The sequence below is a fragment of the Coccidioides posadasii genome, chromosome 1, assembly GCF_018416015.2.
Source record: "Coccidioides posadasii str. Silveira chromosome 1, complete sequence".
Lineage (NCBI taxonomy): Eukaryota > Fungi > Ascomycota > Eurotiomycetes > Onygenales > Onygenaceae > Coccidioides > Coccidioides posadasii.
The window spans coordinates 7,843,137-7,867,547 of NC_089407.1; the positions used below are offsets into that span (position 1 = coordinate 7,843,137).

Genomic DNA, 24,411 nt, shown 5'->3' on the forward strand with positions numbered 1-24,411 from the left:
TGATAATAACCGGCTGCATAACAAACTCTTTCCTAAAGAAGACTGCCCGCCAAGCCCACTCCCCAGCTGCTTATATAATCTGACGATTATGCGAGTGGGATACGGCGGAAAATAAAGACCAAAAGTGCTGTTACAGCCACCGTACGACTCGATACACCTTTCCTGTCCATCTGGCGATGAAAATTACGCAGTACCGCGTACAAAGGAGGTAACTCAGTGCGTTAGTCCTTGGCCCCTTTGTCAAGCCGGTGGGCGATGTTGCTTACTTACATGCAATTCGACCATTTGGCATCGAAGTTTCATCGCTAGTGTTCTTCGGATGTTTTAGCCAGCCAGCAACCTCTTCCGGCGTGCTTTCGTTTTTGCTCTCGGGTCCGGGGGCCTCAAGGTGATCTGAAATACATCGCATTTATGTGATCTCGTTGACATTACCCCCATATGCCACATTGCTTTGTCGTTCATTCACCCGTTTACCAACCGCCTCCAACACTGACGCATTAATAAAGACTCCCTTAAGCGGAGAGATTTTTTGTTTATTCCACTGGCTGCCTTTGCGTATTTTGTGCTTGCGATCCTGATTTCAGTTTTCTTATCTTTCATTTGTGCTGACGAAGTAATCATGATGTCCGGGAAGTACATACGCTACATACTCTTTGCAGTGCTGGTGAGCAATTATTCTATCAAAACCAACGTATTCCCGACAAGACATTGCTAATTGCTTTACAGGGCATTGCAATCCTCCACTTCATTGCCTCATCTTCCCTACCTAGGCCTAGTATTCCTGCTGCTCTCACTAAAACGAATCCGAAACAAAACGAGAGCCCCCCAACACAGCCTGGAAACGTCGGCCCGCAAGCCACCACTGCTGGTGGCGTTACAAAAATGCAAACGGCTTCGTTGTCCCAACCGACGAAAGCAGCACTCCCTCCCACTGGAAACACTACTTCTGGCCCCAAGTCTGACGGAGAATCTGGAAAATCAGACCGTGTCAGCGCAACTTTCGTGTCTTTGGTGAGAGACTCGGATCTTTGGGAAATGGTGAAATCTATTCGACAAGTCGAAGATCGCTTTAACAGGAACTACCACTACGACTGGGTTTTCTTGAATGATGGGGACTTTAGCGAGAACTTCAAGACCGTCACCTCCGCTTTGGTATCTGGGAAAGCTTACTATGGCAAAATTCCAGAGGAGCATTGGTCTTTCCCAGAGTGGATTGATCAAAACAAAGCTGCTGAAGCTCGTAAAGAGATGGAGGAGAAGAACGTTATTTACGGTGGCTCCATCAGCTACAGACACATGTGCCGTTACGAATCGGGCTTCTTTTTCAGACATGAACTCATGCTCAATTACGATTACTACTGGCGTGTTGAGCCCAGTGTCAAATACTTCTGCGACATTGATTTCGACGCATTCAAATTCATGAAGGATAACAAAAAGAAGTACAGTTTCGTTCTGAGTCTCCACGAATACAGAGAAACGGTTGCAACTCTTTGGGACAGTGTTAAAAAGTTTATGGAGAAACACCCTGAACATATCGTTCAGGGTAATAACCTGGAATTCGTGTCCGAAGATGGAGGTAAAACATACAACATGTGCCATTTCGTATGTGCTAATTCTTCGTCCTAAAGATCGAGTATATGAATCGGCTGACAACTTCCAGTGGTCGAATTTCGAGATCGGTGATTTGAACTGGCTACGCTCGAAGGCATATCTGGATTATTTCGATGTCCTTGACAAGGATGGGGGTTTTTTCTACGAAAGATGGGGCGATGCACCAGTACATTCCATTGCAGCATCTATTCTGCTCAAAAAGGAAGAAGTTCATTTCTTCGATCAGATCGGCTATTATCACGTCCCATTCACACACTGTCCGACTGGCGAGCAGAGAAGAACGGAGTGGAAGTGTGCTTGCAACCCTGGGGATAATTTTGACTGGAAAGGTCACTCATGTATGCCGAACTCTAAAATTTCAATCTCTCACACGGTCTAAATGCTAATTGTATGGTTACAGGCACAACTCGGTTTTTCGACCTCCTCAAGTTGCAAAAACCCGAAGGTTATGAGAATGAGACCTGACTAGCAACCCCAATCTGGTCTAAAATTGTCGTCGGTGTTCTCATCTTCATCGCTTTCGTGTTGGGTATCATCTCCCGATTTCCACTACTCCGAACTGGCCCTTTATCTGTCTTGCACAGGCTAGGAGTCTTTAGGTTCTGAATACTGGTTTGTACCAATTGGATAGCCCATCCTGTTTTCTTGACCCATTTACAGCGCGTTTGGATTCGTTCTTGTTTTCGTCCTGGTGTGTCTTTGTTTTTCTCTTCTTTTTAGCTTGTGCCATTTCCTATAAATATCCTGTACAGATAACGAACTTGGGACGAGGGAATTTTCTCGGCATGTATGATGCATACTTGAATCTGGAGGATCCTTGTTGGGTTCTAGGAGTTAGGTGAATACGTATCTGATGATAATACATGTTATAAAAGAAATAAATGGAACACTCTAGCCCCTAGGGATTGGTGTATGTTGCGCAAAATTGGAATGACTGATGTATATAAATCCTAAAATTCGAAACCCGCCAACTAGCCAGACTTCGGCTTCTTCGTTCCATATTTTGATCTGCTGGTTATGCGGCCACCAACACCGCTCTATTTCAAATGGTCAGTAATTGGACACTTGGAGGTCAGCAGAGGCGAGAGAAATTTCACATACAAGATCTAAAGCTCCACGGACAACATGATATCTCACACCAGGGCAATCTTGTGCTCTCCCTCCCCGAACTAAAACCACGCTATGCTGTTGGATATTATGTCCTAAACGTCGAAGGAAATTGCAGTGTTAGCGCCGGCATTCTCTCTCACCTATGAAAGGGAACATATAAAGGATTCAGGGAAAAGGTACCTTCGCCGGGAATATATGCAGTCACCACTCTACCACTGCTCAGTCTAATTCTTGCAATCTTTCGTTCTCCGGAATTGGGCTTCTTGGGTTTCGTGATACCCGTTTTGAGACACACGCCTTTCATTTCCGGGCGGTTGACAAGAGCCGGGGAGCGCGGCTTGCGCGCTTGTTGCTCCTTGCGACATCCGCGTCGGACTTGATTGTATGTTGCCTGTGGGAGGGATGTGCTGGAGAAGTGTGCGATCTGGAGCTTTTGGTGGAGCAGCGTGGCCAGTGGAGAGCTACTCTTGCAGGCGCGGAGTTGGAGAGCAGGGTGGACGGGTTTTGAGGCAATGGAGGGGAATTGGCGGTGGACGAGGTGCCGCAGGAGGCGGATCGTAAATGTGGAAGGAGTAGCGGGCATGATGACGGTTGTTGGCGGAAGAGGAGAGGAGGAGAGCTGCTGATTGTGAAGTTATCGCGCGCAGCTCATCGGCGACGATATGCAAATGCTTCAAATCGCCGGAAATTCGATACCACGTGATTTCCGAAAACCAAATTGCGTAGTTGGTTGGTTTGGTCGGCCGAAGGAGCTTGACGTGTGGCTGATTGCCTTGAAGCTCAACCACGACGACGGCGAGTGCAGGGCGTTCATTCTTACGGTTCTATGGTGAGATACCAACGTAATTGATTGTTTGCTGGGCACAAAATTTCCCCTCTGCGCTCGAATAGTTCGCTCACTTCTTTTCCACCCAATCCACTTATCACCCTTAACCACGACCCTGCAACGATGGTATGTCTCACCTGGGGATCCTTCTGTCACCAGCTCGCCTTTTTGATTCCTATAAGAAGACTAACCCATTCACAGTCTCTCCGAATCGTGCCTCCCGCTAAACACGCCACTCAAACATCCAACACCACAAAGCACGGCGCCACTCCTCACCTGCACAACGGTGCTCCATCAGCTCCCGGTGTCCCAGACACACTTCGCGCGTCCCTCACCGCCCCAGTTCCTACATCTGGCCTCCAAGCCCCTTCCTCAACACATCCACTCGAGGCGCGGTTACTCCAGTGGCGCCAGACGCAAAATGCGCTAAAGATGGAGTCTCTTCGACGGATATACGGCATTGCCGAGCCGGTGCGACGGGGTATGGAGATGAAGATTGTGCAAGAGGGACAGTGGAAACCTGCAGCCTTGGGCAGAAGCAATGAAAGTAGTATACATGAGGATATCCTGGCTCTCGGAGGAAGGGAGACAGAGGTTACGTGGGAAGATGTATTCCATGGTATGTTGAGTGGCTCTACTGTCAGGCCAGTGGTCCTGCGTATCTCTAGTTTATATGCTATCGAAAGGAACTCTCTTGCGAAACCTTTGCTGATTCCTTCTCTTTTTTTTTTGGGCAGCCGATGATCTCCGCGAACCCCCCAACTTTCATGATGAGATGGAACAACGACTAAAGATGAAATGGTGATAATGACTGCAAGTTGTCTCTTGTTTTACTCTCCTCGGACCTGGGTTTCTTGCTATGCAGCGTCTTCGATGCGTTTTAGATGAAGGATTCATGTAGCGTTATGTACAATTAGAAATACATAACTAAATACGTTGAGATTCTTGAACCCGTCTCCTTAATTCTCGAGGATTTAACATACAGTGAGGAATGCTTTGCTGTACCCAGATTCACTAGTATCTATTGTCCAGCCCTCTAATTGTGTCCAACCGTTCGGCGGTGCATTCAGACGCTGAACCCTGGTCATGCGAATTCTGCTTTTAACTGATAATATTTACAGAATTATCCAGTGCTCTAAACACAAATTGCATTGCCACATTCCTTATTTATTCCATACCTATTTCCCTATGCTATGAATCCATTCTAAACAATCAGCCGCCTCCATAATCCACTACAGTACGGTTTCTAGGGGAGCATATAATGCTGTTTTTTATCAACCTTAAAGAACACTCTTTTTCTCACGCGCAGGATGCCATGCAACTGTCTCTTCATGCCGTAACAGTATGTTAAGTTCAGCTTGCCCAATTTTGGAAGAGTGCAACTAACTACAGCCGTTCCGGCTTACATATTTAGTCTGATTGCGGGAGCCACAGTTGTATGGTATCTTCATGTCATAAATTCGCCTCTATAGTTAACAAGAATGGGGTCATGCAAGAGGGAACATTGGCGAAAAAGGAGAAAATGCAATGGATCCTAACATGCTGATGTGCAAGGGCAACGGGCTGACGGGTGGAGATGATATAAAATAAGAAACTGGAAAAAAAAAAAATAAAAATAAAAACAAAAGTAAAAGTAAAAATAAAAGTAAAAATAAAAAAAAAAGAAAAAGGAGTAGTGCTGTGGCAAACAAAATAATGTGCCATCAAAGGGCAGCTTAACAATGCTGAACCAGAAGGATTGATAAGGTATCGTGGATGTAAGGCCTGTACTCCGTTGGGAACCATACCAACCAGAGCCTCGAAACGCAGAAAAGCGGGGAAAAAACCATGAGATTTGAACCAATGAGCACCAGCAGACCCGTTGCCAGTAGAAATGGCCAGACTTCCGTTCTGTACAGATATTGTTGGTCGGGGAGGCGAGTGAGAAAGACTCGCTATGCATTAGGGAAACGCGGACAATCGAAGGCAGGTATAGGAGATTACGATGATATGAGTGAAAATGGCTTGTGTGTGTAAGGATAAAAAAGTGAATGGCACCTGGCGTAGTCTTGCATCCGTGCAGACCATTTATGGAGTACGGAAACATATGCAATCCAGGGTGAATTGGTAAAAGGGCAAGCCAGACGCGGAGCCGCCATGAAGGCACCATCTCCGCGCACTTCCATAGGCCTTTTCAGTAGGCTCGGCTTCACAAAATGAGCTTCACAAAATGATGCAGCGACACGAAGGGCTTCGGTCGCCATCCTCGCGGTCACGGTGATAATGGCCCTTGGGAGCTTTGGCATCTTCCTCGTCGACGATATCCTGGGGCTTCACGGTCATATGGACAACATTGGGAGCATCTCGATTGAATTTAGAATCTATCACGCAATTCAAGTATTAGCGAAAAATGCGAAATGGGGAGAACGCTGCCATGAGAGCATGAGAGGAGTCACTCACCCGATAAGGGCGCCTTATCGTCAAGGAGTTTGCCAAAGGATATTAGGCGAATTAAACTTGGAGAAGATGGTCGAGGCTCCCATTCTGCAGAACAAGCGATGTTAATCAATGTAATCTCGTGGTGAAGCCATAAAGTGAGTCCTTACCTGATCTCCACTCCCTCCATATCAATTCCTTCAGGGTATAAACACTCATGGCGAACGGGTCATTATCGGGGACGTTGACTTCACGTTTGCGCAAATATCTCCCATCAATTTTAAACGGATGTCTGGCGCCAGTCGTCAGGAGTAGAGTGATCACCAATGGAATGCCAGCATCTTCGGATTCTTTAGGGGATGGGCTGGGGAGATCTGACGAAGGGCCTATCGCAGGGCTCAGCGGCTTTGGTTCTGAAGACTCGGAGTTCAGCTGGGCCTCTGGCGAGAAGGTCTGCGGTTGTTGAGGAGTATCTGAAGTCTGTTGGGGCTGCTCCGAGGGCGAGGTCGAGGTCGGAGACATGGTGACGATGGCTAGGCTCTCCGGGTTGGAGGCGGACAAGGGAGGCGGGATGCCGAAGTGCTCTGCTGGCGGAGGAGTCGAGGATGGTGGTGTTAATGGCTCCGTCTCGCTTCGTACATCCAGTTGATTTGTTGAGGGGACAGTCTGGGCTTCATCTATAGGCGAAGAAGACACCAGTGGTTGTGAAGAAGCTGTATTTCCAGATTCTGGCTGTGTGGTTGGGCAATTTGATTCATGGCTGGAACCAAGGTCTGGCTCCTCAGTGGTGTTTGGTGCCATTGTTCCAAGTTCCTAGCCGGTTTCATAAAATATAATAGGTGCCCGTTTGGCCTGTGAGACCGCAACAGAGTTAAATGTTTACTAACAGATAAAGAACAGCAGCCACAAAAAGAACAGGCAAAGAGGTGTTGGACGTGAGATAGCTGGCTGCTACTCCTGTACAGTGGAACTTCCGAGTGGTCGTGACGATGGCGGAGGAGCGGTTCACCCTGCAGCGAGCCGGTTTCCCCTTGGAGTTGGCTGTCTGGGGTAGGGGCGCGCGCCGAGCGGCCATCGCTGGGCTCTCAGCCACGCCCAAGCCTCCACCTCTGTCGAGCGCACCACGACTCGCCTGCCTGCTGCCATCGTCGCCGCTTCACGTTCTCTGGCAGCCCAACTCCACCGGTTGACTACAGTCCCCAGAGCCTTTAAGCCATCGAAGACAGGAATGTATGTACGATACCCATCTGCCCCTCATTCATTAACCCCTGGTCTGATCCGAAGGCCTCTCCTGGGCGACACAGACAGTTACACCAAGAACGCCAAGCACCCATGAATGCAGGAGCTGCTGGGCGCCAAAAGCCGGCCATCGATCCGCAAAAGGTTTGAAGGCCAACTCATCCGAATCCGAGTCCCAGTGAGGAGCTACAGGGAGTTTCTAAAGGGATCTGGCTGCATCTCATCATTGCATCACCTCTCATCTTCATGGTACGGGCCTGCATTTTGTCCAACCCATGATGCTACCTTCTTGTCATCATGCTTCAAACGGATGTTTCCCTCTCCTATCCGTGTGAAGTAGCTGTCGTCATTCTTTCAGGCTTCGCATTTAATTTCTGAGCAGCATTCTCCATTTGCAAAGAGAGTGACAATCTCCATGACAGTTTTCTGGAGCTTGTTCTGCTCCATTTGATAATTATCCATAGGGAATATCATATTATCAGGCAGGCGTGGATATGTCCATCCTCAATCTCGCCTGCTGACAGAACTACCTTGTCAACTTAGCAGCCACCCTTAACTGCATCCTTCCTTAAACAATTTGATTACCCTACACACTCCTGTTGAATGCAGCATTGCAGATCCCTACTGAGCAATGCATTCTTGGTCAGACAAAGAAACCCTTCTGGTAACTAACACACCATGTGGCTACATCCTGACTTTAGCATGGCTTAAACTGATCAGATTGTCAGTTTTAACAGTTTTCTTCTCATGCTCTTTAGCATGAGCCATTATATCTGGATGGCCACTTTAGGCTTTAGTTCAGACCATATCTAAACAAGATCCAGGTCATTTAATCTGAGCCTGACTTTACCTCTGCTATTCTGTTTGCTCTAAATCTATCTAAATCCTTTTGTTCGGACCGCCTGTGTCCTATTCGGGTGAAGGTTATTTTTCATTCAATATCCGATTTGCACTTGTCGACTTTGGCCAGTCTGGGAGAGAACAGCCCAGGCCATGGCATTATTACATGCAGAGCTCAATAGAAATGATCCTGACAGACTCACAGGAATTCTACCCAATTCCAGTTGAAAGCCATAACAATATCAACTGGGCAAGGTACCCAAGCGGACCGCGAGAGGTGACGATGGCGGGGTCTGCTTTATTGCAAACACCATTTCTCATATGTTACTCACCCCCCAAACCATGCTTGTGGTTGACAATGAAGCATGTGTAAGGTGGTTGTCCTTAGAACAAGAGACTGATCACAGTCTTGACTGGAGTTCAACAGTAAATATTGAGCAACCAAGGGGTCAGAAGCAGTCTCATCCGCTCGGCAACTGGTGGAGCCAGCTTATGTACCCAGTGGAGTGCTTGGCGTGGACTGTGCACGAGCTTAACCTCAACCCTTCTCCGAGTCTGCATCGTACAGTATGCTCCCAATGTCGATGCCACTAGCTGGCTCAAGGCCCCGTTGGTGAAGCTTTCAGCTAAATCTATAGCATCAATCACCTAAATACACTCTACTCTGTATGTCCGGCTGTGATCTACTGGTCCTAGGGCTGTGCTTTGACAACATATCATGCAGCTTAAAATAATTGCTAAATGCTCAGTTCTTTGAGGACACCCAAATCAAGGGCAAACCGCTGGTCTAATGGGAGACACAAGCCGAAATGAGCAGATTGTGGTAATACAGGGGCCTATAGCTTGACAGTCGAAGCATTGATGTCAAAGTAATCATCTTATACTAGACACATGTCCGTGCCTTTAACATTGATAGATATCCTAGCTTTAAACATCTGATTTGTTTATCTTTCTGGATGCTCCGCAATGGGACAACAGGACGAATAAATCTCTCGCAAAAGTAGAAGCTTGGGGTATCTCGCTGGACTATGTGAATTCACTACTCTACAGGCAGCATTTAGTGTTACGTTTTTCTCCCCAACAGTGGATGCAATAACCTTGCACACTCCTCACATCATATCCAACCACTATAACGCACCGCCAGCTCATTTTTCAAACCCTCAGATCCGTAGCCAACACCGAGCAATCGTACTTTGCCAATTTTCCCACCAAAATCATCTTGCACTGAGCTTTTCCAGCCATCTGCCAGATCGTGGATTGCATCCATGACGGCAGGATCATCCTTTACCAGAAGCACGAGTGCATCATATCCGCCCGCGCCGGGAACAACGCCACCAATGACCCCGTCAATTTTCGAAAAGGCATTCAATAATTCTGTCTGCACCTCAGGTTCAATGGGAACCCCGCATTCCTTCGTCATGGACTTAATCCACATCCTAGTGCGAGTGATCAAGTTGCTGAGTTCATCATAATTCTGGACTACATTGCGGTTTTGTGCCAATCGCTTGAGCTCGAGGCGAAGCTTTTCATTGTTCCGCTGTAGCCCCGTCCAGAGCAGCTCTGCGTCCCCGCGGTTCTGTTCCCGCCACTCCAGCACCTTTTTAACCATGCCGGGGGTCTGCGAACCGCAGTCGACGTCGCAAAGGACCATTTGGAGCCCCCTTGGGAGTTTAAATCCAAAGTCTACACACTCTGTGTCCCAAGGTTTTTCGGTATTGAGGTCTTCAACAACTGTAAATAGGCGCTGTTCAAACTGCGGGGAGCCAACCTCGCCCAGGTCGCTGAGAACAGATGGTGAGAAACGACGGTAAAGACAAGATCCGTACACGGCTGCCGCAATGTCAAATCCAGAGCCTACTTTACCTTGGGCGGCACAGTGAGCAGCTTGAGCCAGGTTATGTAGTTTATCCCGGACTGAGGGGAGTTCTTCGGGTTGCACGGTACGGTGGATGACAATAGCAGACACCAGAGCCGTGACAAGAGCAGCCGAGGAGCCTAGACCCGTTTTGTGTGCTTCCTGCAGTTTCACTCCAAAATTCACGAAGCGACCTCCCCTGTTTGGTATGGAAGATGTTGCAGTTTCCGAATAGTAATCGTTATCCGCAAGGATGGTAACGGATAGGGAACCGAAATGCTTCGACGCAGCGACATAGCTCACATATGTCAAAGCGTAATTCAAAGAGGTCTCGACGAAGGGGTTTTGGGGACTACACACATCAATAATTGCGCTAAACCGGTGAGCCGTCTCGGTAATAACGCAAATGCTTACCCGTCATTGACCTGCTGAACTTTGACTCCTCCGCCGCTCTCGACTCTCTGGATCCGATATTCCCATACTGCATCAATGAACTGCGGCGACTTCACAATAATCATTTCTTCCGACTGCTCCTCATGTTCTTTCCCTCTGGCTACGTCCCCTTCCATGCCATCTATGGGTGTATCGCCATCGGCGTGGACATTTAACCCTCCCTTTGGCGATTGACCTGCGCTGGCAGATGTTCTTCTTCCTCCTTTCCCCATCGGCAACTGTTGTACAATAACATGAATCCTTGCATTCAGAGCTAATACAGTGCCGGTATAGTTGCGATCCAGCACCAAGTATCCCCCTGTCAGAAGCACCTTTCCAGGCGCCGAGACGGCCGTTTCTACGGGTGGTTCGTGCGGCATCGCGTCAAATTTCTGCTCTTGTATCCCACCTAACTTGTCTTATTGACATTCGAGTGTGTTAGAAGCCGTTTACGAAGAGGTGCCGGCGGGAGGGCGTAGCGGTGCCGGGGGAATTTGTGTGATGCGTCTATGCTCGAAATAGGATACTGGACGCCGTGAGTTTCAGTTTGCAATGGTATTGCAATTAATCTGAATGGCTGTTGGAAAGAGATACTTACACGTGGGATATATTGTTGGTATGTTGACGCTATTCTTGGTCTGCGCTTGAATTAAGGGGAAAAGAGGGGCAGGAGAGAGGAAGAGGTGAGAGATCAGCGGACCGGATCACAGTTTTCAAAGAGACGCTGAATCCATAGCTTCTCTTGCAGCTCGAGCTCAAGAAGCTGAAATGATATTAGTTAGACCGTTTTAGACGTCCGAATCGGCAAACACCGTGTGGCTTCGAGGCTGAATGTTTGACAGTCTACGTAACTTCTGGCGCCCGCGTCGCAAACCTAAAATTTACGTATTTTATCGCCGCTACTCCGTACTCCGTACTTCGTATCACTGAATTTTGGCATTTGTGAATCCATGAAGGTCAAACCTTTAGCAGGTCAACAAACAGCAATAGCAGACAGTCGGTTTTGAAATTTTCAAGCTTTCAGCACTTAAATTGAGCTGAGCGAATGCATGACTTGCTAACAAGTTCATGTATGGTTTTGAGGAATCCTTCTACGGATCCCCTGCTGTAATATGGTTCTTTGAATTCCAGTCCTGTTTCGCGCTGCGCTTTTCAAGCCGTTCCTTCGAGATAACTAATATGATTAAGGATGCGGGCAAAGGGCTCGCGCAGCCTTTCCTATCCTATGTACAAATGCACAATACTTTGAATGGCAATCTTTTCTTAATGTTCAGCTGGCCAGATTGGGAGTGCGTCTGATCGAGCTTGGTATGGCGGGCGCTGTAGCCCGTAGTACTTGTACATACATACAAGCAAAGCGGCCAGTGCGGTTAGACATAGAGGGTGAGTAATGAATTTGATGCAACCCGGGTCAACTGTGTTGCGACCTTGCATCAAGCGATCCGAGGGTTAAAGAAGGTTGTTTCTTCGTCGCGAAAGTTAAAAAGCAAAAAGTAGAATTAACCACGTGATAAAACCACTTTACGCGTCGGGCTCGGCATATTGATGTTCCGAGGGTACGCGTCGCGTCTCTTATCCTCACGTGAAGTTTTCGGGTTATCAGCTTCTCTCTGGGCAACACACAACGGCGTCGGGATGGGATTGAATCTTTCCTTGCTAAGTGTGTTTGTCGTTCCTTTCTGAATCGTGCCTTGATCCTTGTCATTATCCATCTGTGCTCCCACCGTCGCCATGTCGAGTCTCCTTGATACCATTCTGCAGTCAGAATCTGGCCCTCCCCAAGGCGCAAGAAGGGGAATCGTACCGCAATCAGATGCTCCTCCGAGTTCACGCCCCAATCTCCCATCAGAAAGCAATGCACAGATGAGCGAAGCTCCTGAGTTTGCAGACGATCAAGTTGTTGGCCCGGGGGGTTCCATTCCCCGTCGAACCCGACATCCCATGTATGGTAGGCGCCCGCCCACATTCCGCGATGTTGCCGGAGAAAAGGTTCAACAGGCTTTCGAGGAGTTGTTGGAGACACATATGGAGGATCCTATGTCTTCTGGTGCTCCTCCCTCGTCTGAAATGCTAAGTGATAAATACTACGTTTCTCAGATACATGGAATGGCGAAGCTTCAGCTGTCCACTCTCTATGTCGATTTCACCCATTTGACGTCTTTACCGAACCAAGTCCTGGCTGACGCCATCGCTAATCAATATTACCGATTCCATCCTTATTTGACGAAAGCTTTGCACAACTTAATCGCGAAATATGAACCTCAATATTTTAGAGAACATCGACAGCTTGGGAGCCACTCATCACAAGCAAGCACATCCGCCATGGCTGTAGACAGCAGCGAACCTGACCCCCTCTCAGAGAAAACTAGATATCAGCAAACAGACAAGGTCTTTTCTTTGGCCTTTTATAACCTTCCTCTTGTCTCAAGGTTACGTCAACTGCGGACTGCACAGATTGGAAAGTTGCTTTCAATATCCGGCACAGTCACAAGAACGTCGGAAGTTCGGCCAGAGCTTGCGATGGGGACATTTACTTGTGAAAGTTGCAATACACCATGTCCAGATATTGAACAAAGCTTCAAATATACGGAACCAGCACTTTGCCCGAACCCCACATGTGGTAATCGCGTTGGCTGGCGCCTAGATATTCGCCGAAGCACATTTATTGATTGGCAAAAGGTCAAATTGCAAGAGTCTTCCCACGAGATTCCTACTGGGAGTATGCCGCGTACTATGGATGTGATTTTACGCGGAGAAATGGTGGATCGAGCAAAGGCAGGAGAAAGATGCATTTTCACTGGTACACTCATTGTTATTCCTGATATCAGTCAACTGGGACTGCCTGGAATTCGCCCAGAAGCATCAAGGGACTATGGCAATACGCGTGGTGGTGATGTTGGCGGAAGTGGAGTTACGGGTCTTAAATCACTTGGAGTTCGAGACCTTACATACCGGCTGGCATTTCTAGCGTGCATGGTGACTCCTGACTTGACTACTCCAGGTCAGCCCACAAGTCAAAGTCTTACTGGGCACTCTCAAAATATCCTTGCTTCGTTAAATCAGGTGGACCTCCCCGAAGAAGTTGAAGATATGGCCCAAGAACGACTGCTCCAAACATTTAACCCTAAGGAGGTCGAGGAGCTGAAAGAGCTCGTTCATACGAAATACATATATTCGAAACTAGTGGATTCCATTGCACCTATGATTTATGGTCACCGATCAATTAAGAAAGGTTTACTCTTACAATTGGTTGGCGGTGTTACGAAGAAAACAGTTGAAGAAGGTATGCAGCTTCGTGGTGATATAAATATTTGTATCGTGGGCGACCCGTCGACAAGTAAGAGTCAGTTCTTAAAGTGAGTACAAGGCCACTGAATTGGGTTTCTAAGTCCCGTTTGCTAAATGTTTGGCTTAGATATATATGTTCTCTGCATCCTCGAGCGGTCTACACCAGCGGAAAGGCGTCTTCTGCTGCTGGTTTAACTGCTTCCGTGGTAAAAGACCCGGAAACCGGTGAATTCACTATCGAAGCAGGTGCATTGATGCTTGCGGTATGTGTTCAATCCTTTAATCCTAAAACTTCTGGTGACGTACTAATAACTATATCTAGAATGGTGGAGGCATCTGTGCCATTGATGAGTTCGATAAGATGGATATTAGCGACCAAGTCGCAATCCACGAAGCCATGGAACAACAGACAATTTCCATTGCAAAAGCGGGTATTCATACCACTCTCAATGCCCGAGCAAGTATTCTTGCTGCCGCGAATCCAGTCGGTGGCAGATATAACCCCAAAGCCACCCTCCGTGCCAACCTCAACTTCAGCGCTCCTATTATGAGTCGATTCGATCTCTTTTTCGTTATTCGTGATGACCCTAATGAAGCCGTGGATAGAAACTTGGCTGAACACATCGTTAACGTTCATATGAACCGTGACGAAGCAGTGGAACCTGAGATCCCAACTGAAATGTTACAACGATACATTAGGTTCGCCCGTACGTTCAGACCGGTGTTCACACCCGAAGCTAAAGAGTTAGTGGTGGAGAAGTATATGGAGCTTCGCAATGACGATGCGCAAGGAGGCATTGGAAGAAGCAGCTACCGTATTACTGTGCGTCAACTGGAAAGTTTGATCCGATTGTCGGAAGCGGTGGCCAAAGCAAACTGTGTCGAAGAAGTAGTGCCTCATTTCGTCCTAGAGGCTTACAATCTTCTTCGACAGAGCATAGTTACTGTTGAGAAAGATGATATTGAAGTCGACGATGAAGTGACAACTGGAAATCAAGACCATGAGATGTTTGATGGCGATAATGAACAGCGTGATCATGAAGGAGATACCGCAATGGGCACTACAGAAGATGTAATGAATGCCGATTCCGCTGCGCAACAGCAACAATCCCAGAAAACTAAAATCACGTACGATAAATACATGAAGATTCTCAACCTCTTGGTCCGACGGATAAACGAAGATGAAGCAAATACAGGCGAAGGTGTGGAGGAAGAGGATCTGAAACTTTGGTATTTGGAGCAAATTGAATCGGAATTGAATAGTGAAGACGATGTTGAGAGAGAGAGATCATTGGCGACGAAGGTGCTCAAACGGATGGTGAAGGTATGCGAAACCCCAAATGTTCTTAACGATTTGCATTGGTGAATATGTCTAACTTGCATCTCTGTATTTAGGATAATATCCTCATGCAAATTCGGGGAGAAGGCCTTGTGGATGCAAGCAATAGCATGCAGGACAACACCCAAGATCGAGTTGTCTATGTTTTGCATCCCAACTGCGCCGTGGAGGAAATGTGATATAATTTTGGCCAGGAGCTTTTAATGACTCTCACACTTCCATTGCACTATTTTCTTGCTAAGCTCCATTAAACTCCATCCAAGCCAATTCAAACGCCAGGCAACAAAACAAACGCTCTAAGAATCTATAGCAACCAGCCCAATCATAGGGAATTATGACGGGGTATATCAAAGAGGCATGAAGGGTATGAAAGCGGCATAACGTCAAAGGGGAGTTAAGGGTGCTTTGTGCCCATACACATGCAGACCAAATAGCCTCTACCATCAGGCTTCGTCGTCCGATATAAAAGCGAATCCATCCTCCGCATCATCATCCTCGACCACTCCAAAGATTTTCAAAATATCTTCAAGTGAGTCCCTAGAAGACTACCTGTCAGCAAAGCAGCTCTAGGCACAGGGATTTTGTGCACGACTAGGTCCCACCTAAATGCGAGCGCGTCCAGGCCCATCGTCTTCTCAATATTGCTCGATTTTGCATTTTGGATGAGCTGGATTCGGTCATCAATACTGTTTTTGACTGTGATCCGAACTATTTCCACTTCCTTCTTCTGTCCATATCTAAATAGGCGGCAAAAAGCCTTGTAGGAAGAATGTAATTAGTAGGCGGGATTACAAGCTAATATAGGGCTGTCTTAGTGACTTCGTACCTGCTGCTCCATCGCTTCGTTCCACCACAAATCAATCAGTATGCATTTCTCTGCCATTGTCAGGCTCAAGCCTGTTCCTCCCGCTTTGAGAGAAGAAATCAGTACACGGATTGAGGGATCGGTGCGGAATTCCTCAATGTCCCTGTGTCTCTCTGAAGGCGGCACATTTCCAGTAAGCTTGCGGGTGGTTGTCAGCCCAGCACTCATAAAATTTTGGTAGTGGGTATATGAGATTTATACCGTTGTATGCCCCCAGCCTTCAACGACACACATGGAGCTGAGAATTTCCACCATTCCAAGGAACTGGGTAAAAATAGTGACCTTTGTCTCAGGATCATTTGCGAGCCAGGCAGCGACACAAGATCGAACAGATGTCAATTTGGCGCTTGGCATCAGATGTCCAGCAAGGCTAGTCCAGTTCTTGCTGCCCATTTCCTCGGGTTTCTCTTTGCTTCCAGCCTTGTTAGTAGAAGACTGATCGTCGCATGGATCTTCGCCTTCCATAATGCTGTGATAGAGGGCCGGAATGGCATCACAGAATGTGAACTCATGAACTTCTAAACTGCATGAGCACTTGACTCTGTTTCTATCTCTCCAGACGATGGTAATACAAGCATGGCAATAAATATGCATGCAAGATGCGATGTAGGCAATGTACGGTGATGACTTGCATCGTGCACATTTCTTCACGTCAGCGCTACAATCTGCACTATTCAGCAGAGTTCTATATCTGTTGAGGATATCCTCCTGCGATAAAGTCCTCGGGTTTGCTACCGCATTTTTAGCTCCCAAAACGTCAGCAAGAGTTGGTAGAGGCTTTTCCGAGAGAAGATTATCAAAGAGATGGATAATCTTGAGATCATCGGCCTGGACATCGCCTCCAACATACGAGCGTAGCTCTTTCATCAGGTTGTCTGTTAATATATCTTGCAGCACTTTCTGAGACAGGAGCAAATGGCTTGTGAACATGCGAAGCTTGAGAAGCAGCGGCCATTTTCCATTGTGGGTTTGAGACAAACAAAACTGATCATCATCACCGACTAAGGTAATTAGGGTCCGAAATTGCATATAGCTGTTGTGGTTACATATACTTACGGATGTAGGAGCTCATCATAAACTTGATGATTTCCCGGTATAGAAATTTCTCCACGCGGCTGAATTGTACGGTGATCGTACTTTCATCTATATCGGGAAGTTTCAGAACGGGAAGGCCGAAAAGAGTCTGTTCGTGGGTTCGACGCAACATATAACCTCGCAAGAGATTGGAAAGCCGGGCGTGGTTAACTTGGCCATTCTTGGAACTTCATGGTTAGCTAGATAAAAGCGCGGGGAGATATTGGCGTTACCGGGCAATAATTTTTGCAAAACCTTTCAAAATTCCCAGTCTGGGGAATTTTGAGAAACTCGAAGTAGGGAAAAAATTCTAGAACATTGCTGTGCATTTATTAGCGCTTAAAAGCCACGACGCATCTGTATTTAGAGTAGATAAGAAAAATAGCCTCCAGGAGTAATTACTTGTGGACAGGGGTCCCGGTAACAATCCATCGGAATCGCCCTGAGAGCATGCGCACAGCCAAACTTGTTTTCGATGCATGATTCTTAATTTCGTGTGCCTCTATGTTGCACCTTAAGTGAGTATAACTAAAAGGCAGACTTGGAAACCGAATTCTCACCGTCCAAAATTATTCGATGGAAGTTAGTTCGGTGGAGCACACCGCAAGTTTCATAAAATAATTTACGCCATGTAGCTTGATTTCCACTTTCTTTGGTTTTATTCCGGGGAAACTCAAGCTCGGGATACGACTTGCGGACTTCAGAGTACGTGGTGACACTATAGTTGTCAGCTTGGCGAGATATCAAAGGAATAGATACTTGCATAACACCAATCTTATCAAGGCAATAAGTGAAGACATCATCAGGAAGCTTTATTATCGCATGATGTTGAACAACACCGCCCAAAACATTAGGCTTGCAATGCTCGTGTAGTTGACTCATCCTGCCAGAGTTAATTTGCAGGTTATTTAAGCTGACTATGTAGATTGAGAAGGTTACCAGTGGTTAACTAAATGTGGCGGAACAACAATCAATGTGGTTTTTGCATTATCGTCTGGGCCTGGTCTGCCATCCACCATATTGGCTTGTGCAGGTTAGTGGTTAGTCTCACACAGCAAAAGTGTGTTCGTACCAATTGCTTGTATTGTTTTCCCAAACCCCATCTCATCACACAGGAAACCACCAAAAGGAGCCACTGGGGCATTCTCACGATCTCGCTGCATGCATATTAGCTTTATTCAGCCCTCAAGATTTGATAGGGAAATGAGAGAATTACCATGAAGGCTACTCCCAAAAGCTTAAAACGGATTAGCATTCTGAACACATGAAACCACACACAAATTCACTCACCTGGTAATGAAATAAACTTGTCTTCATATCTGGATGAAGCCAGCTGCCATTTCCGTCTGCCTTGGGTTTCCTTGTAAATTTGATAATAGCAGACATAATAGCATTTCTATCAGTGCTAACGACTTTTGGATCCGCTTGTGGGATATTGGCAATAAGCTCCTTCATTGCTTTATCCTTTGCCTTCGCAGAAAATGAGGGAATCCCTGGTTTAGCCGCATTTGCCTTTGCAGCTTTGACAATACCTGATGAAAACAAACCATGCAAATTCATGTCGACGGCCTCCCTCTTTCGGTTTTGTCTCGATTTCTTAGGTTGCTGTTTGCCGTGCTTATTTTGACGGGACGATTTCCCTTTATGGACACCTTTGCCACTAGTTTTCTAAAAACGGTCAATAATACTGCTATCCGCAGCGGATTATCAGCAATATGAAGAAAGACACACCCTTTTAACAAGACTCTGTCGAAAGGCTTCAAACCCGGAAGCCGCAGTTTGTCTCTTAACCTTGGCGTCGATCTTGTTTCGGGCCGTTGTCTGCTTTCCTTTGCCCCGTTGCTTTGCCTCGCTTTTTGCGCGTCCCGCAGTGGACTTAGTTGCGGTTCCTTTATCATCATCTGAGCAAAAGAGCTGATACTTGGTGTTGCCGAAGCTTAGTTCGCTAGCGGAAACGGAACCCAACCGAGGGCCAGCATCTGAGGGCGCATAACTCGGTTCTTCTTCACGCTTTTCTTTCTGGCTCTTGAGCCTCTTCAGCCGTTTAAGCTCCTCATTCTGGGCCTTCTGAAATTGCACCTTCTCCAGTAGGCTAGGGTCTTTTTTAGCTTCAAACTCTGATTTTATTTTCTCAAATCTGTTGACGTGTCGGAGGATAATTGCCACACATGAAGGCATCACGTACGCTTCATTTCTCTCTGAGAGATCATCGTAGTATTCATCGTCAAAAGTAAAATTGAGGGAGTCATGCTCAGTCGTGGAAATCAGCTGCTCCGTCCCAGCCGCAGCGTCCCCAGTCGCCTCAACCGTAGATGAAGCCTTGCCCATAGCACTCATCCTCCCCTGAGGCTGTGAATGAGTTTGTGCAATAGTCTCCTGTATTCCATGGTTATCGTAAATAGCAGTGTTAGCTTCAGCATCATTGTTCAACTGCAAAGCGACGCCTTGCTCCGTATTCCTAACTTCTGGGAGCATAAGAGCTTCTTCCAAAGTAGATGCCTCGGTTTCAGGTTCCAATTCTATATGTGAGGGATCCGGTTGCTGTTCCATCATGGAGGTCGAATTTTTGCCCATAAACGCAAATGGATCGGACTTCTGCAATACAAAAAGGGAACTTGAAATTGATGAGGTGAATGGGTGAAGAGGAAATTGGAATGCGCCTGGATATCAAAATTGAAAGAGAAGCTGTTTATAAATAGAGAAAATCTGACGCTAGGCGACAGTGACAAAGCAAAAGTTGAGCAAAGATAACACGACCAGGGAAGAAGGATGCTATCAATTTGATCGCTGTCAAGCAAGCAACCAGCTGAGCAGAAGATCTCTATAGGATATTTAAGGAATCAGCAAAAGGCAACCTTGATTACAGGTATAGAATCAGCAGATATCAACTGTGATCAAGGTGCAAAGTGAAATGGAAAAAGAAACAAAATCGATGTTTGCAAGGTGGAAAGGAAGTGAGGGCTTGAAGAAAGAAAAGGAGCTCCAAGCTTTAAAATTGTCTTGAAAGCAATATATGCCTTCAATTTGTAGAGGAAAAACCAGCACACTTTGCGAAGCGCTGACTTGCAGACTACAATCAATGGTTAACAGGTTGTGCAGGAAAGACAACAGCTGCGCCCGAAATTCAGCGGCTGTATTAGAGCAGCGAGGGTGCCTCTGATAATCCCTGGGAGTAAAGCATCAATGGAAACGATGGCTAGGTGAGACAGGCCTCTGGAAAGGGTTGTCACTTTCTGCTGAGAAGTACAGAGGAGAGGATGCCATAAACAAGGGATGAAGTTATTAAGAATAGGGCTGAGAATAGCATGTGATCCAGGCAAAACTCTATTTAGGCCAAGACCCGTCCACTCAGGATCAAACTCACGTGATTATGAGCCGAGGTTAAGGTGCATTACATAATGATGAGGCTTGCGCCTGCTGCTCACCGCCTCTTGGCCGAGAAACATGCCGGCACGATCATCCTCAACCATCCCTCCCCTCCACCACTGCACTGCATCTCTCCAATTCAAGTGTCCTCTGGATATTTGTCGCTGGAGGTTGCGATTATCTTCTATCCTCGTCTTTAAGCTTTCTCACCTCTTTCTAACCCCCATCTCCTATTATTGTGATTAACATGGTGATACTGATGCGATTGCTGTGACGCCATATTAACATTCTTGCACACAGACGCGCTCCTTGAGTGAAGCTGAATGATGCATCCTTCCATGTCCATAGACAATGGGTTTGCTCTGTTTAGCCATTATTAGGAACCCCTGTCTTTATATCATTCAGCTCTACTAGCACTGTTACTGCTGTTCCTGCAGAGCTAGTAAAATGCTGGGCAGGCTCTTAAACACGGCAGCTTCGGCTTTCAACACTAATCCTCATTCTCCGCGTAATCCTACCCAGCTTGAATCTGTTACAGAAGAAGAGCACACTTCCGGTCTCCTGTTCCCCGATGTCAGTGTCCTCCAACGCTCGCGAACTCATACATACCCACTCCAGATCAGCGCCCTCTCTCCAAATGCCGCTGCTGCCAGCAGTTTTGATGATAAAGGTGGTTTAGACCTAGATGAGACGAAGGATTTTCGGATCATTATTGCTCAAAATGCAATGGGAGATCGTGACGAACCCTGTGTTCTGCTTGATACTTTGAACCTTTTAGGAGCAGAAACACCGTCCCGATCTTCTCAGGGATCGCCGCTGGCAGAAACGCCTCGTGGGAGACATTCTCGGACTTCGAGCTCATCGCAAAACGGACGAAGACATGCGGTACATGGTTCACAGTCGTCCATTCCAGATCTAATCCCAAATTCGCCCTTCACTGACTCGAGAACCCGTGGTGATGTTGGTAATATGAGCGTGTTTTTTCGTGCCCGGAACCGAAGATCTACTTTCTCCACCACAACCGGCGAGGATTACCACCAGAACCGCCTTTCTGGTGATAGCGGTGACTCGGGCCTCTTGAACTGTATATTTGGAAGCAGCGCCTTTAGTTATCGTGCGTCATCTACCAAAATGCACATAGTCCCTGCTGGTGGAGAATCTCCATACGAAATCGGAAACCGTTCAGTTCAGCGCCCATCACATCACCAACGAGCGGAGACCTTTAGTTCCCCATCGAAGCCCAAAGGCCTATCTCGTGAGCTTAGCGTCGCAGACCAGGGTTCTTCATCCGCAACAAAGATAACTGTACTGGTCACCCGGATGTTTAGCGTCAATCTTCCCGAGGCGCAGGGCCTGACTGCCGAACCTCCCGAGCCTCAACTTTCGTCGTTTGCTAAGCTATTCTATTATAATGATTCGGCTCATTACAAGAAACGAAAGATAAAAGAGAAGAAAACCCCAATGTATGCCGTTGCCATCGCCGTGCAACTTCCAGTGGCTATTCGAAACCATGGACGGCAGTACAGCCCCTGTGGGCAAGATACCCTGAAGCCTCCAGGGTTGATATCAACGTCTCTAGATTCTGACAAACGATGGCATTTTGCTTCTGAAGATGGTTCAACATACTTATCTGCGGCTTCAAATCTAGATGAAAGAATTGATACGCTTGTTGACTATTGGGACATCATCACTCGCATGCTTTCACATCTTGAGAAGGTGGCGAGTAAAGAGATCCTTTCGCTTCTCAAAGAGGCCGACCTACTCACAATTCAGCGGCCCAAGCCCATTAAACAGCCACCAAATATGCAGCGGACGAATCAAACTATGATCCACTTGCCTCCCAATAGCCTTGCGGGTAACGTAGCTCTCCAGCAGGAGACCTTACGCGCGATTCACCGAGTCTCTTTAGCTCTCAAAATCCCACGTGTTGTGACAGGGCAAAGTCGATGGGGTGTTTGGAGGGATGAAGCCCGATGGATCGCTAAATTTCTAAGTGAGAAAGAGCATAATTTTTTCTTCCTAGTCTTAATTACAGCATTCCTCGGGAACCATACCGATTGGCTTGGTTCACTTGGACCTGAATGGCACAAACGACGCCATATCTTGCAACAAAGAGCGCAGCAAGATAGCGAACTCAGCATTCCAAATAGAACCGTTATCATATCGCCCTGTAAAATGACGGCAAGGCGATTGATATTCGTTCTTTCTGCATTTTTGCCAGCTCAACAACGGCCAGATACTTTATCGTCACCTCTACGCCCAAGCACTTCTGCTTCCTTGCGCCAAACTTCTCAGAGCCCCCCAAATCCCCAGTTTTTCCGACGAGAATCGCTTCGTCGAACACTTAATAGGCGAGCTAGAACTCGTAATTTTGTCGACGAACAGGAGAATTTTAAGAGATCCGCAAGTGTTTCGTCGAATGAAACAACCAATGCCCTCGCCGACGACCTCGAGTTTATGAGTATCTCAGCTCGTCAAATTCGCCGAGACTCTGATGTTCGGTCTGTTAAAACCGCTAGCCTTCCGATTCCTGCTAATAGCATGAGTATGCGGAAAAGCAGTACGGCCATTGCTGCTCCTGCTGTACCTGGTACGGCTACACCCGTACCGCACTTTGCCTCTCAACGTGGGCCCCGACAAAGGGGTACCACTGCCGGGCAGTCTGAGAACGTCAGCGCAGCATCCGCCAATTTAATGCAAACTCTCCGACGGAGCGAAAGCTCAAATGCTGGTTCTACCGGCAGTGATTATCCCACCCCTAGTAGATGGGGAAGTTTGCTCTCCAATCTTTGGAGTTCTCGGGAAACGTCATCAACGGCTAAAACTGATGCTCCTCCATCTCTTCGGCGAGACGAGACAGATTCCTCGATCTCACCTCCTCAAACCGCCAATTCCCCCGTTTCGACTCTGGTAAAGATGGCGGGAGAAACTGACAATGACTCTTCTGGAAATATCGGATCAGGCGATAATTCAGATTTGCCTGGAACGTCTATTCCCCACACGGATTCAACAGAAGTCACCACGGAACTGTCTCCGGAACAGCAAGATATTTACGATGAGACGCCTGCATCTCCAGTGAAGCTGTGCGTAGAGGCAAGTGATGGCGTTGTGGATGTTGAGGTGCCTTTACCTGGTTTTCTATCTCTTTCTTCCTCAAATGATTCGACTATGGCCTCCCCGCGTAAAACTCGCACCTCAATCACCAGTATTGATGGCGGGGCCTCGTTTCAGACCGACAATTATCCTTGCCCAACTACTCAAAGGGATTATGAAAGGCTTAATCTCAACGTTGCGGGTTGGCTTAGTCGTTATCACGAGGACTTTGTTCTTCAAGCAGTACGACCGTATCCGACATTAGAAGCCGATGTCAGACGTTCCATGTCTGCAGAACCAACACCAACTCACCTTCTTGCTACAATGACTACAGTCCTTAATGCTTCGGGCTGTTCCGAAAAGTGGGTAGATATCTGTTCAACGTTAATTGCAGACACCACTTCATCAACTGTGAAGCGGCTTAGATTACGTCGAAAGATATCTAGCACAAAGTCTGGCTCGGGCCCCCTTAGTCCTACGATCACGTCGTCTGGACGCAAGACCTCGTTTTCTGCACCCTCTTCTGCATCAGATCCGGGCATGTCAAGCCCTATTGAAACGCGTTTTATCGAAGAAGAGTTCATTGAAGAGCCTGTGATGGACCTTGACGGCACCCTTGTCGACGCTGTCGAGCGTGTGTTGGCACAATCCGGTCCCCCTTCTGCCAATCATTCTAGAACTGCGTCTCCTAATCGTGGCCGCAGAGGAAGGCCCGGGCCACGTCAGCTGGGTGACAGACAGACTCACGACGCGAGCAATACAAGCGAGGTTCCCACTTTCGAGGTTCCCCGGAATGAATGTCGTAGAATGGTTCTTGGCGCCCTAGAAGAAGTCGTACGGAGTGTGGCTCTCGAGTATCGCCGAGAAGAGTCGAGCACAAAGCTTGATAACGCGGATATTAAAGGCTCTTCTCGAACGGCTAGAAAGGGGATCGGCACCATTGCTGATAACACTTTGAGAGAGGGCATCCGTAGATGGTTGATGGATATTGAAGAAACGTGTTGATATCGACCTCTCGTCCCCACTCCAGCAATCTGATCTTCCTCGTCGCTACTCCA

At 47.3% G+C, this 24,411-nt stretch overlaps 10 protein-coding genes across 10 annotated transcripts; 4 read left to right on the forward strand and 6 right to left on the reverse strand.

Moving 5' to 3' along the window:
* The first annotated feature begins 304 nt into the window (after window positions 1-304).
* KRE2 (alpha 1,2-mannosyltransferase 2.4.1) lies at window positions 305-2,175 on the forward strand. Its single transcript, XM_066123810.1, has 5 exons — window positions 305-664; window positions 727-1,602; window positions 1,661-1,777; window positions 1,838-1,949; window positions 2,012-2,175. The coding sequence occupies exons 1-5, from the start codon at window positions 620-622 to the stop codon at window positions 2,074-2,076; spliced, it is 1,215 nt and encodes a 404-aa protein (XP_065979885.1). The 5' UTR covers window positions 305-619; the 3' UTR covers window positions 2,077-2,175.
* D8B26_002384 (mitochondrial 37S ribosomal protein uS12m) lies at window positions 2,029-3,381 on the reverse strand. Its single transcript, XM_003066290.2, has 3 exons — window positions 2,902-3,381; window positions 2,713-2,813; window positions 2,029-2,648 (listed from the first exon to the last, which is right to left on the reverse strand). Exons 1-3 carry the CDS (start codon window positions 3,302-3,304, stop codon window positions 2,583-2,585), a joined length of 570 nt encoding a protein of 189 aa, XP_003066336.2. The 5' UTR covers window positions 3,305-3,381; the 3' UTR covers window positions 2,029-2,582.
* Window positions 3,382-3,508: 127 nt separating this feature from the next.
* D8B26_002385 (uncharacterized protein) lies at window positions 3,509-4,503 on the forward strand. Its single transcript, XM_003066291.2, has 3 exons — window positions 3,509-3,673; window positions 3,749-4,166; window positions 4,285-4,503. The coding sequence occupies exons 1-3, from the start codon at window positions 3,671-3,673 to the stop codon at window positions 4,350-4,352; spliced, it is 489 nt and encodes a 162-aa protein (XP_003066337.1). The 5' UTR covers window positions 3,509-3,670; the 3' UTR covers window positions 4,353-4,503.
* A 713-nt stretch (window positions 4,504-5,216) lies between these two features.
* On the reverse strand, window positions 5,217-6,763 carry D8B26_002386 (uncharacterized protein; the record flags this gene model as incomplete). Its single annotated transcript, XM_003066292.2, has 3 exons — window positions 5,217-5,907; window positions 5,987-6,070; window positions 6,133-6,763. The coding sequence occupies 3 exons, from the start codon at window positions 6,761-6,763 to the stop codon at window positions 5,750-5,752; spliced, it is 873 nt and encodes a 290-aa protein (XP_003066338.2). The 3' UTR covers window positions 5,217-5,749.
* A 2,288-nt stretch (window positions 6,764-9,051) lies between these two features.
* Window positions 9,052-11,056, reverse strand: ERG8 (phosphomevalonate kinase). The gene is made up of 3 exons (XM_003066293.2): window positions 10,927-11,056; window positions 10,311-10,854; window positions 9,052-10,248 (listed from the first exon to the last, which is right to left on the reverse strand). The coding sequence occupies exons 2-3, from the start codon at window positions 10,706-10,708 to the stop codon at window positions 9,156-9,158; spliced, it is 1,491 nt and encodes a 496-aa protein (XP_003066339.2). The 5' UTR covers window positions 10,709-10,854; window positions 10,927-11,056; the 3' UTR covers window positions 9,052-9,155.
* An 894-nt stretch (window positions 11,057-11,950) lies between these two features.
* MCM6 (MCM DNA helicase complex subunit mcm6) lies at window positions 11,951-15,472 on the forward strand. The gene is made up of 4 exons (XM_003066294.2): window positions 11,951-13,684; window positions 13,744-13,879; window positions 13,939-14,940; window positions 15,012-15,472. Exons 1-4 carry the CDS (start codon window positions 12,060-12,062, stop codon window positions 15,132-15,134), a joined length of 2,886 nt encoding a protein of 961 aa, XP_003066340.2. The 5' UTR covers window positions 11,951-12,059; the 3' UTR covers window positions 15,135-15,472.
* D8B26_002389 (uncharacterized protein) lies at window positions 15,296-17,027 on the reverse strand (the record flags this gene model as incomplete). The annotated part of the gene is made up of 5 exons (XM_003066295.2): window positions 15,296-15,492; window positions 15,558-15,712; window positions 15,782-15,958; window positions 16,022-16,821; window positions 16,877-17,027. 5 exons carry the CDS (start codon window positions 17,025-17,027, stop codon window positions 15,399-15,401), a joined length of 1,377 nt encoding a protein of 458 aa, XP_003066341.1. The 3' UTR covers window positions 15,296-15,398.
* A 265-nt stretch (window positions 17,028-17,292) lies between these two features.
* On the reverse strand, window positions 17,293-17,776 carry D8B26_002390 (uncharacterized protein; the record flags this gene model as incomplete). The annotated part of the gene is made up of 2 exons (XM_066123811.1): window positions 17,293-17,396; window positions 17,521-17,776. The coding sequence occupies 2 exons, from the start codon at window positions 17,774-17,776 to the stop codon at window positions 17,293-17,295; spliced, it is 360 nt and encodes a 119-aa protein (XP_065979886.1).
* Window positions 17,777-17,829: 53 nt separating this feature from the next.
* D8B26_002391 (uncharacterized protein) lies at window positions 17,830-19,468 on the reverse strand (the record flags this gene model as incomplete). Its single annotated transcript, XM_066123812.1, has 5 exons — window positions 17,830-17,918; window positions 17,967-18,051; window positions 18,111-18,131; window positions 18,185-18,562; window positions 18,626-19,468. 5 exons carry the CDS (start codon window positions 19,466-19,468, stop codon window positions 17,830-17,832), a joined length of 1,416 nt encoding a protein of 471 aa, XP_065979887.1.
* Window positions 19,469-20,707: 1,239 nt separating this feature from the next.
* D8B26_002392 (uncharacterized protein) lies at window positions 20,708-24,358 on the forward strand (the record flags this gene model as incomplete). The annotated part of the gene is made up of 1 exon (XM_003066297.2): window positions 20,708-24,358. The coding sequence occupies one exon, from the start codon at window positions 20,708-20,710 to the stop codon at window positions 24,356-24,358; it is 3,651 nt and encodes a 1,216-aa protein (XP_003066343.1).
* Window positions 24,359-24,411: the final 53 nt, after the last annotated feature.

What these genes read in the sequence shown, in the direction of transcription:
- KRE2 (XM_066123810.1), top strand. Translation starts at nt 620, where the DNA reads ATGATGTCCGGGAAGTACATACGCTACATACTCTTTGCAGTGCTG. An exon ending in ACATACTCTTTGCAGTGCTG is followed by an intron (nt 665 to 726) that starts GTGAGCAATTAT and finishes ATTGCTTTACAG; the next exon opens with GGCATTGCAATCCTCCACTT. An exon ending in AAAGATGGGGCGATGCACCA is followed by an intron (nt 1,778 to 1,837) that starts GTACATTCCATT and finishes TTCTTCGATCAG; the next exon opens with ATCGGCTATTATCACGTCCC.
- D8B26_002384 (XM_003066290.2), bottom strand. Translation starts at nt 3,304, where the DNA reads ATGCCCGCTACTCCTTCCACATTTACGATCCGCCTCCTGCGGCACCTC. An exon ending in TGCATATATTCCCGGCGAAG is followed by an intron (nt 2,814 to 2,901) that starts GTACCTTTTCCC and finishes TTCGACGTTTAG; the next exon opens with GACATAATATCCAACAGCAT. An exon ending in TCCGTGGAGCTTTAGATCTT is followed by an intron (nt 2,649 to 2,712) that starts GTATGTGAAATT and finishes CATTTGAAATAG; the next exon opens with AGCGGTGTTGGTGGCCGCAT.
- D8B26_002385 (XM_003066291.2), top strand. An exon ending in GTGGGAAGATGTATTCCATG is followed by an intron (nt 4,167 to 4,284) that starts GTATGTTGAGTG and finishes TTTTTTGGGCAG; the next exon opens with CCGATGATCTCCGCGAACCC.
- ERG8 (XM_003066293.2), bottom strand. Translation starts at nt 10,708, where the DNA reads ATGCCGCACGAACCACCCGTAGAAACGGCCGTCTCGGCGCCTGGAAAG. An exon ending in GTTCAGCAGGTCAATGACGG is followed by an intron (nt 10,249 to 10,310) that starts GTAAGCATTTGC and finishes TGATGTGTGTAG; the next exon opens with TCCCCAAAACCCCTTCGTCG.
- MCM6 (XM_003066294.2), top strand. Translation starts at nt 12,060, where the DNA reads ATGTCGAGTCTCCTTGATACCATTCTGCAGTCAGAATCTGGCCCTCCC. An exon ending in CAGGTGCATTGATGCTTGCG is followed by an intron (nt 13,880 to 13,938) that starts GTATGTGTTCAA and finishes AACTATATCTAG; the next exon opens with AATGGTGGAGGCATCTGTGC. An exon ending in TGCTCAAACGGATGGTGAAG is followed by an intron (nt 14,941 to 15,011) that starts GTATGCGAAACC and finishes CTCTGTATTTAG; the next exon opens with GATAATATCCTCATGCAAAT.